At 43.3% G+C, this 16,300-nt stretch overlaps 1 protein-coding gene across 4 annotated transcripts in view; it reads left to right on the top strand.

Annotated features, from left to right (window-relative positions):
* LOC126109801 (uncharacterized) overlaps positions 1 to 16,300 on the top strand; it is a 160,105-nt gene that overhangs the window by 66,618 nt on the left and 77,187 nt on the right. For all 4 annotated transcript variants that reach the window (XM_049914860.1, XM_049914861.1, XM_049914859.1 and 1 more), the window contains one exon: positions 545 to 746. In XM_049914860.1, the coding sequence (XP_049770817.1) occupies positions 545 to 746 (202 nt within the window). The remainder of the gene's footprint in view (positions 1 to 544; positions 747 to 16,300) is intronic.

Raw genomic sequence — 16,300 nt, 5'->3', positions numbered from 1 at the left:
GCAGAATCGTGTCTTTCTCAACTCACAATGAAGCATTGACAAATCTATATTTGTTTGTGATAGGATGTCACAAGTTATGACAGGTTGGTGTAGCAAGCATGTTATTATGAAGGTCTTCATAGAAATAAATTGGTGATGGCTAATGTTTTGTAGTTCACATATTTCTGTACCTCATGGTCCCAATGCCCACAATAATCCTGACAAATACTGAGGGAGACCCTTAGCCAAGGATACAGACCTCATAAATGCCTTACAAAGGTTAAATTACTACTTTTAATGATCCTTCCTTCCCTTCAACATCAGAACCAGTGGTTCCGAAAGTTAACATTGGTGCTGATCTGCCCCCCCCCCCCCCCCCTTTCCCCTTTTTTGTGCCTATGTTTGTTAATGTTTGGTTTTCCTATCTGTTCACTTCTGATTTCACCTGGGACAGTACTTCGATTGTGGGTGCTAAAATAGGCTTCTACAGTGTTGACAAATTCTCTCTCCTGCCTGTTGGAGATACTATTCAGGAGTGAACTGTCGACATATTGCTATTTCACAGGGTCTCGAGGCATTGCAACTCAAAGAACTGTAAGAGTGGCAGGACTGAACGGGAGGCAATACGGATCTTCCGCAGTGCCCGAAGCCTGCGTAAAGTACACATTTGGCGCACTGTCAACTGCCACCTCATCGAAGTCCTCTGCAACAAATGCCGGAGACTCACAGATCTCCACCTGCACGCCGCCCAGGAGCTCAGCTACTCAGTAAGTGTCCCATTCTTTATATTAAACAATGGGAAATCCAGGATGGGGTAATGGCAATATTATGCGAAGGATAGGTTGCTACTCACCGTATAATGGAGATGCTGAGTGGCTGAGTGTTAGATAGGCCAGAAAGAGTGATAACAGCTATGCAATACCTCCTTCTGGATTAAACACACACACACACACACACACACACACAGATATAAATAAAAACGAAAGCGCTGGCAGGTTGATAGACACACAAACAAACAAACACAAACATACACACAAAATTCAAGCTTTCGCAACCAACGGTTGCTTCATCAGGAAAGAAGGAAGGAGAGGGAAAGACGAAAGGATGTGGGTTTTAAGGGAGAGGGTAAGGAGTCATTCCAATGCCGGGAGCGGAAAGACTTACCTTAGGGGGAAAAAGGGACAGGTATACACTCGTGTGCATGCGTGCGAGCCCAGACACACACACACACACACACACACACACACACACACACACACACACACACACAGATATCCATCCGCACATATACAGACACAAGCAGACATGTGTAATGGCAAACTCTTTGCTTGCAGTCTGGCCCAAGCAGCTCGAGACGGCGGTAGTGAGCAAGTGAGTTGCGTGTGGGTGGGTGGGATGGATAAGTGTGGGAGGGTGGTGTCTGCTTCAAAAGGAGGCCTTTTGACCGACAGCTTCTTACATGTTTAGCAGCCTTTTTGTTGTGCCCATCTGCAACTCATCTCCACTATATGCTGAGTAGAAGTCTATACTTTTCAAAATTTTGTCATTCTTTATATTAAAGTCTTCACTTTGTACTGGTGGTTATATCTCTAGTCACCCTTCGGTCTTATAAATATCTGCAAGCAAGCAAGCAAGCCTGCAAAAAACCACACTATAACAACTTTAAGTTAAACGATGAAACTATAGAATGTGTAGACTACACAAAATTTCTTGGTATGCATGTTGACAGTCAGTTAAAGTGGGAAGAACGTATTAAAATACTTAGTAACAGAATTGCTACAGTGTGCTATGCTCTTAGAATTCTGACTGCAGTGTGTGATACTACATGTGTCAGATCTGTATATTTTTCTTATATCCACTCTGTTATTACCTATGGAATAATATTTTGGGGAGTCAACAGTAAAAATATTCAAATAGTTTTCAAATTACAGAAAAGAGCAATTCTTAAAATAACCAAGAGGGGCAGTAGGGCTCACTGCCTTGAACATTTCCAAAAGCTGGAAATCCTAACTGTCCCCTGTGAATACATTTTTCAAAGTATTGTTGTTGTTGTTATGGTCTTCAGTCCTGAGACTGGTTTGATGCAGCTCTCCATGCTACTCTATCCTGTGCAAGCTTCTTCATCTCCCAGTACCTACTGCAACCTACATCCTTCTGAATCTGCTTAGTGTATTCATCTCTTGGTCTCCCCCTACGATTTTTACCCTCCACGCTGCCCTCCAATACTAAATTGGTGATCCCTTGATGCCTCAGAACATGTCCTACCAACCGATTCCTTCTTCTGGTCAAGTTGTGCCACAAACTTCTCTTCTCCCCAATCCTATTCAATACTTCCTCATTAGTTATGTGATCTACCCATCTAATCTTCAGCATTCTTCTGTAGCACCACATTTCAAAAGCTTCTATTCTCTTCTTATCCAAACTATTTATTGTCCATGTTTCACTTCCATACATGGCTACACTCCATACAAATACTTTCAGAAATGACATCCTGACACTTAAATCTATACTCGATGTTAACAAATTTCTCTTCTTCAGAAACGCTTTCCTTGCCATTGCCAGTCTACATTTTATATCCTCTCTACTTCGACCATCATCAGTTATTTTGCTCCCCAAATAGCAAAACTCCTTTACTACTTTAAGTGTCTCATTTCCTAATCTAATACCCTCAACATCACCCGACTTAATTCGACTACATTCCATTATCCTCGTTTTGTTTTTGTTGATGTTCATCTTATATCCTTCCTTCAAGACACCATCCATTCCGTTCAACTGCTCTTCCAAGTCCTTTGCTCTGTCTGACAGAATTACAATGTCATCGGCGAACCTCAACGTTTTTATTTCTTCTCCATGGATTTTAATACCTACTCCGAATTTTTCTTTTGTTTCCTTTACTGCTTGCTCAATATACAGGTTGAATAACATCGGGGAGAGGCTACAACCCTGTCTTACTCCCTTCTTAACCACTGCTTCCCTTTCATGTCCCTCGACTCTTATAACTGCCATCTGGTTTCTGTACAAATTGTAAATAGCCTTTCGCTCCCTGTATTTTACCCCTGCCACCTTTAGAATTTGAAAGAGAGTATTCCAGTCAACATTGTCAAAAGCTTTCTCTATGTCTACAAATGCTAGAAACGTAGGTTTGCCTTTCCTTAATCTTTCTTCTAAGATAAGTCATAAGGTCAGTATTGCCTCACGTGTTCCAGTATTTCTATGGAATACAAACTGATCTTCCCCGAGGCCGGCTTCTACTAGTTTTTCCATTCGTCTGTAAAGAATTCGCGTTAGTATTTTGCAGCTGTGGCTTATTAAACTGATTGTTCGGTAATTTTCACATCTGTCAACACCTGCTTTCTTTGGGATTGGAATTATTATATTCTTCTTGAAGTCTGAGGGTATTTTGCCTGTTTCATACATCTTGTTCACCAGATGGTAGAGTTTTGTCAGGACTGGCTCTCCCAAGGCCGTCAGTAGTTCCAATGGAATGTTGTCTACTCCGGGTGCCTTGTTTCGACTCAGGTCTTTCAGTTCTCTGTCAAACTCTTCACACAGTACCGTATCTCCCATTTCATCTTCATCTACATCCTCTTCCATTTCCATAATATTGTCCTCAAGTGCATCGCCCTTGTATAGACCCTCTATATACTCCTTCCACCTTTCTGCTTTCCCTTCTTTGCTTAGAACTGGGTTTCCATCTGAGCTCTTGATGTTCATACAAGTGGTTCTCTTATCTCCAAAGGTCACTTTAATTTTCCTGTAGGCAGTATCTATCTTACCCCTAGTGAGATAAGCCTCTACATCCTTACATTTGTCCTCTAGCCATCTCTGCTTAGCCATTTTGCACTTTCTGTCAATCTCATTTATGAGACCTTTGTATTCCTTTTTGCCTGCTTCATTTACTGCATTTTTATATTTTCCTCTTTCATCAATTAAATTTAATATTTCTTGTGTTACCCAAGGATTTCTACTAGCCCTCGTTTTTTTACCTGTTTCATCCTCTGCTGCCTTCATTACTTCATTCCTCAAAGCTACCCATTCTTCTTCTACTGTATTTCTTTCCCCCATTCTTGGCAATTGTTCCCTTATGCTCTCTCAGAAACTCTGTACAACCTCTGGTTCTTTCAGTTTATCCAGGTCCCACCTCCTTAAATTCCCACCTTTTTGCAGTTTCTTCAGTTTTAATCTATATGTCATATCCAATAGATTGTGGTCAGAGTCCACATCTGCCCCTGGAAATGTCTTACAATTTAAAACCTGGTTCCTAAATCTCTGTCTTACCATTATATAATCTATCTGATACCTTTTAGTATCTCCAGGGTTCTTCCATGTATACAACCTTCTATCATGATTCTTAAACCAAGTGTTAGCTATGATTAAGTTGTGCTCTGTGCAAAATTCTACCAGGCAGCTCCCTCTTTCATTTCTTAGCCCCAATCCATATTCACCTACTATGTTTCCTTCTCTCCCTTTTCCTACACTAGAATTCCAGTCACCCATGACTATTAAATTTTCATCTCCCTTCACTATCCGAATAATTTCTTTTATTTCATCATACATTTCTTCAATTTCTTCATCATCTGCAGAGCTAGTTGGCATATAAACTTGTACTACTGTAGTAGGTGTGGGCTTCGTATCTATCTTGGCCACAATAATGTGTTCACTATGCTGTTTGTAGTAGCTTACCCGCACTCCTATTTTCCTATTCATTATTAAACCTACTCCTGCATTACCCCTATTTGACTTTGTGTTTATAACCCTGTAGTCACCTGACCAGAAGTCTTGTTCTTCCTGCCACCGAACTTCACTAATTCCCACTATATCTAACTTTAACCTATCCTTTTCCCTTTTTAAATTTTCTAACCTACCTGCCCGATTAAGGGATTTGACATTCCACGCTCTGATCCGTAGAACGCCAGTTTTCTTTCTCCTGATAATGACATCCTCTTGAGTAGTCCCCGCCCGGAGATCTGAATGGGGGACTATTTTACCTCCGGAATATTTTACCCAAGAGGACACCATCATCATTTAATCATACAGTAAAGCTGCATTGCTATATGGAAAATTCCTTAGTACAGAGCTGTGAAACTAGAAACCAATACAATCTGCGTATAGAGAGGAAAAATAAAGTTAAAACTCAGCAGAGCTTGTTGTACAATGCCGTTAAATTATACAATAAATTACCCCAAAATATAAAAGATATTGACACAATTGGACAGTTCAAATAAAAGTAAAAAATTTTTTATTAAATAAAAGTTATTACGCAGTAATGGACTATCTGAATTAAAACATGTAGTGTAATTAAAGTAGCCTGCATTGTAATACATGAGGAAATAATTATAATATGAAATCCAGAATTGTACAGTACTATAAGAAAATTACATAAGGATATAAAACTAATGTAAGATACTTCAAAAATGTGTGTAAATACTAATTTTATGTGTATAAATTGTAGGTGTTTTGTATTGTATATGATTTTGCTGACGAAATCCACACAATGTAAATTGTTACATGGATTAATAAAGAAATTGATCAATCAAAAATGGTTACACAGCGGAACCATTCACTTCTTAGGAGATATAAAACTTTTTTCCCAGCCTTCATTAGAGCAATAATCTTCTGCTTACAATTTGGTCAGCTGCAGAGAGAGACAAGCAGTGGACACAGTTGTTTCCAATGGTTATGGTTTCAATATGGGATACTTCAGAATTTCTGCTGGTGAAGATTTAAATCTATTCACTTTTGAAATTGGTAATTAGCGGAGAATTTAAGTTCCTGAGTCACTGTACAACATAGCTGGATACAAATAATTTTGCCAAGAATTATGTCTAAATTCTCCAACACTACACTACCACCTCCACAAAAAAAGAAAAGAAGTTCTCTAGCCTGCTAGTGAAAATGAGAATTTATATCTTCAAAAACTTTTTGTATTTCAACATAATCTCCTTTGACATTAATACCTTTTAACCAGTAGTGTTTCAGTGACAGTATGGCATCTGTGGGTGTTCCTCTCGAAATAATGTAAAATACTAAGCTGCATATGCTTCTCGGTGGGACAAAATATACTAAGCAGCAGGGAGAACTTGATGTTATGGGAAGAGATGGGGTTCTGAGGGAGCCAAGTGAGGGAACAGGGTGGGCACTGCAAGAGTCCATGGTGCAGATAACTCATGTTTTCTGCTGCGGAGATACTTTACTGCACACGTGAATGTCTTAAGGAAAACCATCTCTCTTTTCTCAGATGTTTGCGTCCAGATCTATTAGAAAGTTAGAATATTACTCTACAGTTATTGTTTTATCTTTTTAACAATAGTTGATTAACTGATGCTATAACCTTCCCTGTTGATGGCACCATCTTCCACTTCTTTGGAACTGAAGAATTGCCTTCTGTTGTTTCTGTTTACTGTTGTGATTCTGGTGTACAGTGGTGAAGGTCCTTACAACGTAGCAATTTTATGCCTCGGTACGCTGATCTTCCGAGATCGTATCATGTCGTTCTTAAACAGTTTCTGGTGTATTTGCAGATTTCGGGTGTCTGTCTACTCGATTATTGTGGACTCTCCGGCCCTCATTTAAATTCAGCAGGCGAGTCACTGTACACTTTGGTGAAACAAATTTTGTTGGATTTGAGCCTTCTTTAGCAAAATAACTGTAGCACTGCATGATACCTGACTTTCTGTATTACTGAGAATTCACTCACAACAACTAGTTCAGACAGCTGTCTACAGCCGATTACTGGACTGAGTTGCTTTGCAGTTTCACACAGAACTTCTTAAGTTCTACTGATCTCCAGAGGGCAAAAATTGTGCACCTAGTGCTGCAATATAAGGATTAGGCAGAAAATTTTTCAGATCAGCTTACTAAGTAGCTTCTGCTAATTTCGTACATTTGTGTCCCACTTTTGAGGTCCATGTTGTAGGGGACAGTTTTGCAAACAGTCATACAAATTTGTCACCTGTGATCAGAACCAGTTAGTAATGACTTACTTCACGATATGAGATCTCAGGCTTTCCTGCCAAATATGCTGTATCCAAGGTTCTCGGGTGTCCAGCCGGATCCGTTTGTCGAAGTTCCACGATATTTCGGCCGATAACCGTTTCGCCATCATCAGGTGGTGCTGTTGGAATGATCTGTCTGCTCTGTGTCCGTGGTATTTATGTCTGCGGGGTCCCGAGTCGTACCCCAGTGCGGGCGGCCAGCGGGGCGACGTGTGGTGGGAGGGGTGGGGGTGGGGGAAGCTGCAGCCATGCCCGGTGGTAGGCGCAGTCCATCTCCGTCCGCCGTGGCGGAAGGATCTCGTGTCCGCTCCTGCTGTTGCTCTTTGATGTTGTTTAATAACGGTAGATACTGTCCCAGTAGGCACTTGTGGCAGTCAGGATTTTTTTTTTTTTTTTTGTCTCTTAGAATTTCACTGTGTGTCCTGTTTCAATGCAGTGTTCTGCTAGGGCCGAATGGCTGGGCCGGCGTAAGCGGGTGTTATGTTCGTGTTCTTTGCATCGGTCCTCGACTGTGCAAACTGTTTGGCTGATATAGGATTTGTCACAGCCGCACGGGATTTTGTATATGCCCGCTTTCTGCAGCCCTACGTCATCTTTTGCTGATCCTAGTAGGTCACGAATCTTTGCTGGTGGCCGGAAGACTGTGTCAATCTTGTGTCGCCTTAACAGTCTCCCTATTTTTGACGACACGTTGCCAGCAAACGGCAGAAAGGCCGGAACTTACTTTTCTTCTTCGGGTTGTTCTTCATCTCAGTTCTTGCTGCACTTCTATTGTCGAAAGGCCCTTTGTATTTGGCAGTTGCCATACCCATTCTTGCGGAACACGGTCTCCAGGTGTTTGAGCTCCATTGTCACTTTCTTTGTGCATTTTTGGGAGACCATATATCCTCGGGGCTACCACCGAATGTTGCCGAAGTCTTTTGATGTCCTTGTCCTCGAGCGCGCCATTTTTCAGAAAGGTGGCCAACCCAGCCATTCGGCCCTAGCAGAACACTGCATTGAAACCGGACACACAGCGAAATTCGAAGAGACAAAAGTCCTGACTGCCACAAGTACCTACTGGGACAGTATCTACCATTATTAAACACCATCAAAGAGCAACGGCACGAGCGGACGCGAGATCCTTCCGCCATGGCGGACGGAGATGGACTGCACCTACCACCGGGTGTGGCTGCAGCTTCCCCCACCCCTCCCACCACGCGGCAACCCGCTGGCCGCCTGCGCCGGGTTACGACTCGGGACCCCGCGGACATAAATACCACGGACACAGCACAGACAGATCATTCCGTCAGCACCACCTGATGATGGCAGAATGGTTATCCACTGAAATATCGTGGAACTTCGATGAACGGATCCGGCTGGACACCCGAGACCCTTGGATATGACTTACTTCATGTCTTCATCGAAACATGGTCCAGAAAAACATGAACGGGGATGCGTGTATAAATTGTGGGTCAACAAATCAGCTCTTTAGGAAATTGGACTTTGTCTCAACAGAAAACGCCTGCTGTACAATTGTGCCTGGGCATTATCGTGTTGGAAAGTAGTAAAACAGACTGCTGTTTAAACATACAGTGTATACCGATGCATTTGTTTTTTCCTTTTTTCTTATGTGGGGGGGGGGGGGGAGGGTGGCGGTGGTGAGGGGTGTTGTCACTGAACTGGCTGCCACTAAGTCGTGTTTGCAGAGACTGTTTGCTTTCACTTCATCTTTCTGTCACTTTTCCTCTGCTTGCAAATAACCATGTTGGATATTAGGAGCCAAAGTAGCCAGCTTTTCCTTTCTTATGCATGAATAGGTTGCTGTGTTGCTATGCGGATGAAACAGTTTATGGTTGGCTTATTACAGATATCTGTGGCATTGTTTTTTGCTTGATTTAATTAAAAAATGTTAGTGCCTTATAGTATGGCCACGAAACTCGTAGTAATGTATGCCAAAGTTGGGCTTCTGTTGTCACATCTCACATGGCAGTGGTCCCCATTGCAGATTGGCTGCCTAACAGCTTACAGGGGCAAAGGACATTTGATTTTCAGTACTACATGTAATTACTGTCCAAACTTAAAACAAAATGCTGTCATAATATACTCATTGAGTGCTATAATCCTAAGTCAAAGATTTAACATAATAATAATGAAACATTACAGTTCAAAATTATGCTCTTCTTGAGGCTGCATAACGCACAGCTCACAAATTAGCCAGACTGTACACACACACACACACACACACACACACACACACACACACACACACACACACACACACGTGTTTTCGGGTACCAGACCCCAACAGGTGTTCCCGGTGTTAACATTAATGGCGTGTTATCCACCAACACAATCACAATTGCCTAGCACTTTGCTGAGCACTATGCTCGAGCCTCTCCATTGGAGAATCACCCCCCAGCCTTTCGCACTCAAACGGCGGCTGGAATGGAAACTCCTCTCATTTGCTACACGCCACAGTGAATCCTATAACGCCCCATTTACAGAGTGGGAGCTCCTCATTTCCCTTGCATATTGCCCTTGCACATTGCCCCAACACTGCTCCTTGGCCAGATTGGGCCCACAGTCAGATGATTAAACATATCTCATGTGACTACAAGTGACATCTCCTCGTCATCTTCAACCAGATCTGGTGCGATGGCATCTTTCCCTCACAATGGTGGGAGAGCACCATCATTCTGATGCTCAAACTTGGTAAAAACCTGCTCGATGTGGATAGCTATCGGCCCATCAGCCTCACCAACATTCTTTGTAAGCTGCTGGAACATATGGTGCGTCAGCGGTTGGGTTGGGTCCTGGAGTCACGTGATCTACTGGGTCTGTGTCAGGGTGGCTTCCACCAGGGTCGCTCTACCACTGATAATCTTGTGTCTCTTGAGTCTGCCATCTGAACAGCCTTTTCCCAATGCCAACACCTGGTAGCTATCTTTTTTGATTTACAAAAAGCGTATCACATGACCTGGTGAGATCATATCCTTGCCAAATTATACGAGTGGGGTCTCCGTGCCCCACTCTCCATTTTTATCCGAAATTCCCTGTTATTTTGTACTTTCCGTGTTCAAGTTGGTGCCTCCCATAGTTCCCCCCACATACAGGAGACTGGGGTCCCACAGGGCTCTGTATCGAGTGCGTGTCTCTTTTTAGTGGCCGTTGACGGTCTAGCAGCAGCTGTAGGGCCGTCCGTCTCACCTTCTCCGTATGCAGAAGACTTCTGCATTTCGTACTGCTCCACCAGTACTGATGTTGCAGAGTGGCACCTACAGGGAGCCATCCACAAGGTGCAGTCATGGGCTCTTGCCCACAGTTCCCAGTTTTCGCCCACAGACTCATGTGCTGTGCACTTCTGTCAGCATCCAGAACTTTACCTTCGTGATGATCCTCTCACTGTAGGGGAGACATACCGATTCTTAGCACTGGTTTTTGATGCCCGATTGACTCGGCTCCCTCATCTTCGTCAGCTTAAGCAGAAGTGCTGGCAGCACCTCAATGCCCTTTGCTGCCTGAGCAACACCAACTGGGGTGCAGATCTCTCTACACTGCTGCAGCTCTACAGAGCCCTTGTCCAGTCCCGCCCCCTTCTTCAATACCGCCTCGACAATGGAAGTCTGGTTTATGGTTCGGCGGTGCCCTCGGCATTGTTTTTACTCGACCCAGTGCACCACTGAGGCATTCGCCTAGTGACAGGAGGTTTTAGGACGAGTCCTGTGACCGGCCAGTTACGTTGCACACATTTGTAGTTCTCCTGCACATCCAAATTACCATCTCCTTTTCCCACCCGTGGCGGTTCATCTCCCACATTGGCGGCTCAGGTCAGGGCTTCCAATTGCAGTTTGTGTCCGAGCCTTTCGTTCCAAACTGGAGTCCTTGCCTTTACCAACTATACTTGAGGTCCATTCACGTACACCTCTGTTGCGTACATAGTTCCACACAGTGAGCGCGTGCACAACTTTCCCACTAGAGCGTGCCCCGCTAAGCACAACAGCGCAGGCGCAGCGCTCGTACATCTCCGCAATACGAGATGGTGCTGCCATAGAGACAGAACAAATTCTGCTTCCGCCGATCTGTGTATTAATATGTAATGCAGCCAATGAGATTGCTGCTACCGTAGAACCTTTTCTCCTCACGGATCACATTCGCGCAGTGATACATGAATGCGCGAGGTATTGTAACGAGTGTACAGACCTCCGATTAGTCAGTCTGCATTTGTCTGCACCAGTCTGTATCAGTCTATAGTCAAGATTCAGTCTGTGCCTAGTAAGATTACCATATTCCTGTACATAGCCATGAAGATAAATGTATAGACACTTTTGTCAAGTATCAGAGATATATGTGAGAATAAGATTAACGTACAAAGACCAAAGGAACTTCAGACTGTCAATTGTAAATAGCATCCAGAACCAAGTTAAGTAATTTTTATGCTTGTTATTATTTTAATAAATGTGTGTGAAAAGTAATCAAGTTGGTCACCGTCAATCTGCTACTCTAAGCGTGCAAGTGACATTTCTATTGTCTGACCTAACGGCAGAAGATAAACACACTACGATAAGACCACGAGACATATTGCTGACACTCGCCTACTTCATTAGAGCGACAAGTCAAATAATCTGATGGTGTGTGTACTGGAGGTCTTACACTACGCACACCACAACCTCCACGGTGTACACCTGAGCTGTGGCTTTGCCTGGACCTTTCACATGGCCCTAAGGACTTAGTTAACCCCACGGCTCTCTGCTGCCACTTCCTCTGGATTCTTGACATGTACCGAGGACACGAAGTGGTTTACACTGACGGCTCGATGCCTGACGATCGTGTCGACTTCGCGTATGTCCGTGGAGGACATATTGAACATCATTTCTTGCCCAATGGCTGCAGTGTTTTCACTGGTGAGCTGGTGGCTTTATCTCATGCTCTTGTGCACATCTGTTCCTGCCCTGGGGAGTTGTTTCTTCTGTATACTGACTCCTTGAGCAGCCTACAAGCTATCGACCAGTGCTACCCTTGCCATCCTTTGGTAGCAATCATTCAGGAGTCCATCTAAGTTCTGGAATGGTCCAGTTGTTCAGTTGGTGTTTGTCTGGACCCCTGGTCACGTCGGAATCCCAGGCAACGAACATGCCCACAGGCTTGCCGAATGGACTATGCGGAAACCGCTTATGGAGATTGGTTTCTCTGCAACTGACCTGCATTCAGTGCTATGCCGCAAGGTTTTGCGGCTTTGGGAGACAGAATGGCATAACCTCAGCACGCACAACAAACTGCGTGTCATTAAGGAGACTACGGATACGTGGCAGTCCTCGATGCAGCCCTCTTGCAAGGACGCTGTGGTTCTCTGCCGCCTCTGCATTGGGCACGCGTGGGTGACACGTGGCTACCTCCTGCACTGTGATGACCCACCTCACTGTCGGTGAGGTTCCTGTCTGACAGTGGCCCATATCTTGGTGAGCTGTCCTTCTTTGGGTGCCGTGCAACGGACTCTTCAGATACCGGACTTGTTGCCATTAATTTTAACTGACAATGCCTCATTGGCTAATTTTGTTTTATGTTTTATATGTGCCGTGTTTTATCATTCTATATAAGGGTTTGTGCATGTCCTTTGTCCCTTTGTGTTGTGCACTCTAATGCTTTTAGGGTTGATGTTTTAATGTGTCGCAGAGGGCTGGGTTTTCCTTTTCATTCTCGTGGTCGGCCAGCCACGGTCATCTGCCCTCTTGTTTTTAGGCTTTCTACCTGTTTTCTGCTTCTCTCTGTGGTTTTCTTTTCATGTTTTGTCCGTAGTAGTGTTGGTTGTCCTTCTGTCGTTCTTCTGGTTCTTCCATTCTCCTGTTATTGTGCTGTGTAATTATTATTACAAAGAAAGCAGGTGTTGACAGATGTGAAAATTACCGAACTATCAGTTTAATAAGTCATGGCTGCAAAATACTAACGAGAATTCTTTACAGAAGAATGGAAAAACTGATAGAAGCTGACCTCGGGGAAGATCAGTTTGGATTCCGTAGAAATATTGGAACACGTGAGGCAATACTGACCCTACGGCTTATCTCAGAAGCTAGATTAAGGAAAGGCAAACCTATGTTTCTAGCATTTGTAGACTTAGAGAAAGCTTTTGACAATGTTGACTGGAATACTCTCTTTCAAATTCTAAAGGCGGCAGGGGTAAAATACAGGGAACGAAAGGCTATTTACAATTTGTATAGAAACCAAATGGCAGTTATAAGAGTTAAGGGGCATGAAAGGGAAGCAGTGGTTGGGAAGGAAGTGAGACAGGGTTGTAGCCTCTCCCCGATGTTATTCAATCTGTATATTGAGCAAGCAGTGAAGGAAACAAAAGAAAAATTCGGAGTAGGTATGAAAATCCATGGAGAAGAAATAAAAACTTTGGGGTTCGCCGATGACATTGTAATTCTGTCAGAGACAGCAAAGGACTTGGAAGAGCAGTTGAACAGAATGGATAGTGTCTTGAAAGGAGGATATAAGATGAACATCAACAAAAGCAAAACGAGGATAATGCAGTGTAGTCGAATTAAGTCGGGTGATGCTGAGGGTATTAAATTAGGAAATGAGGCACTTAAAGTAGTAAAGGAGTTTTGCTATTTGGGAAGCAAAACAACTGATGATGGTCGAAGTAGAGAGGATATCAAATGTAGACTGGCAATGGCAAGGAAAGCGTTTCTGAAGAAGAGAAATTTGTTAACATCGAGTATAGATTTAAGTGTCAGGAAGTCGTTTCTGAAAGTATTTGTATGCAATGTAGCCTTGTATGGAAGTGAAACATGGATGATAAATAGTTTAGACAAGAAGAGAATAGAAGCTTTCGAAATGTGGTACTACAGAAGAATGGTGAAGATTAGGTGGGTAGATCACATAACTAATGAGGAGGTGTTGAACGGGATTGGGGAGAAGAGAAGCCTGTGGCACAACTTGACTAGAAAAAGGGATCAGTTGGTAGGACATGTTCTGAGACATCAAGGGATCACCAATTTAGTATTGGAGGGCAGCGTGGAGGGTAAAAATCATAGAGGGAGACCGAGAGATGAATACACCAAGCAGATTCAGAAGGATGTAGGTTGCAGTACCTACTGGGAGATGAAGAAGCTTGCACAGGATAGAGTGGCGTGGAGAGCTGCATCAAACCAGTCTCAGGGCTGAAGACCACAACAACAACAAATATTTTACTGGAAACAAGGGACCAATGACCTCGCAGTTTGGTCCTTTCCAAGAAAGGAAAAAAGTCCATCGTTCATCACTTATGGCATTTTCACTGTTCTGCAGTAAAACATCCACACCAGGCATTGCATTTTAATTATTACTTCTTCACTACTAACTATATTTTCAACACTTTTGCAGACAATATCTACATATAGCACTGAACATATCTGCAAAGTTATATCATTCTACCACAGATATATTAGGAGATATTGTCGTTGATGTCTTCAGTCTGAAGACTGGTTTGATGCAGCTCTTCATACTACAGATATTCTATCCTGTGCAGGCCTCATCATCTCCAAATAACTGCAATATACAGGGTGTACATAAAGTCCGGGAACACTTTCAATTATTTATTGCACAAGAATCAAACATTGTACAGATATCGTACATACGTCATTTTGAAGAGACACTCTGAAAGTGTTTTTCATGTATACCACCACAGCGTAGTTTGGTAATTTGTCGATAGTCGGTGCTAGTCGCAAACATGGCGAGTTCAGGTGCAGAGCGAGCTTTCTGTGTGTGTAAGTTGACAAAAACAAGTGTGCTACAGCTGTTCATAGAACCAAGTACGGTAAGAAGCCAACAACAAGGAAGGCCATTTACCACTGGCACAACCAATTCATTAAGAAGGGTTGTTTGTGCCCGGCAAAGAGAAGTGGACATCGCAGTGTAAGTGAAGTGAATGTGGAGCGCGTACAAGGGGCATTCGTAAGGAGTCCAAAGAAATCAGTGCGTCGTGCATCCCATGAACTCGAAATGGCTCCAGTGACAGTGTGAAAAGTCCTGCGACAGAAGCTGTCTATGAAACCATTCGAATTGGAGCTAGTGTTTCAGCTCAATGACAATGACAAAGACAAGCATTCTGAGTTTTGTTCGCAGTTCCAACAATTGAATGAGGATGGGGATGGCACTGTTGATCGCTTAATTTTTAGCGACAAAGCCACTTTTCACACTAATGGGGAAGTGAACTGGCACAATTGTCGATTCTGGGATCCAAATCGTACACACGAATGCATTGAATTTGAGCATGATTCCCCAAAGGTAAATGTTTTTTGTGCCTTGTCAAGTCGAAAAGTGTACGGGGCATTCTTCTTGGCCAAGAGCACTATCACTGGATATTCCTACTTGGATGTGCTGCAGCAATGGCTGATGCCTCAAATTCAATTGGACTCTCCATTCGTCTTTCAGCTGGATGGGGCTCTACCCCAGTTTCATCGTGAAGTTCGTGGGTACCTGAACACGGAGCTGTCGTATCAATGGATCGGCCTTGCTGTAGAAGGGGACAGATGTTTCATGAAATGGCCTCCCCGATCGCCAGATCTCACTCCGTGTGACTTTTTTCTGTGGGGACACATTAAAGATCTGGTGTATGTACCGCCTCTACCACGTGATGTAGCAGAGCTCCGGGAGAGAATACGGGAAGCGACTGCCGCAGTCAACAATGACGTGCTGGGATGGGTATGGCAAGAATTTGATCACCGTATTGATGTCTGCCGGGCCACTCACGGTTCGCACATCGACTGTACAATGTTTAGTTCTTGTGCAATAAATCATTGAAAGTGTTCCCGGACTTTATGTACACCCTGCACATCCATTTGACATCTACACCTACACAACTGCTCTGCAATTCACAATTAAGTGCCTGGCAGAGCTTCCGTAGAACCACACTTAAGCTACTTCTCTACCATTCCACTCTCAAACAGTGTGCAGAAATAACAAACACCTAAGTCTTTCTGTGTGAGCTCTGCTTTCTCTTATTTTATTATGATTTTACCCCCAATAGTTCCCTCCAGTACTAAACCGGTGATTGCTTGATTTTTCAGAATGTGTCCTATCAACAAGTGAGTTCTTTTAGTCAAGTTATGCCACAGATTTCTTTTTTCCTTAGTTCTGTTCAGCACCTTTTCATTAGTTATATGATCTATCCATCTGATCTTCAGCAATCTTCTGTAGCACCACATTTCAACTTCCTGACACTTAAATACATTTTTCATGTCAACAAATTTCTCTTCTTAAGAAACTCTGTTCATGCAATTACCAGTCTACAGTTTATATCCTCTCTACTTAAGCCGTCATCAGCAAAACTCATCTTCTACTTTTAGCGTCTCGTTTCCTAATCT

The sequence above is a fragment of the Schistocerca cancellata genome, chromosome 12 (genome assembly GCF_023864275.1).
Source record: "Schistocerca cancellata isolate TAMUIC-IGC-003103 chromosome 12, iqSchCanc2.1, whole genome shotgun sequence".
NCBI lineage: Eukaryota > Metazoa > Arthropoda > Insecta > Orthoptera > Acrididae > Schistocerca > Schistocerca cancellata.
Note: the sequence above shows the minus strand (reverse complement) of the source record. Positions and strands in the feature narration are given on the sequence as shown.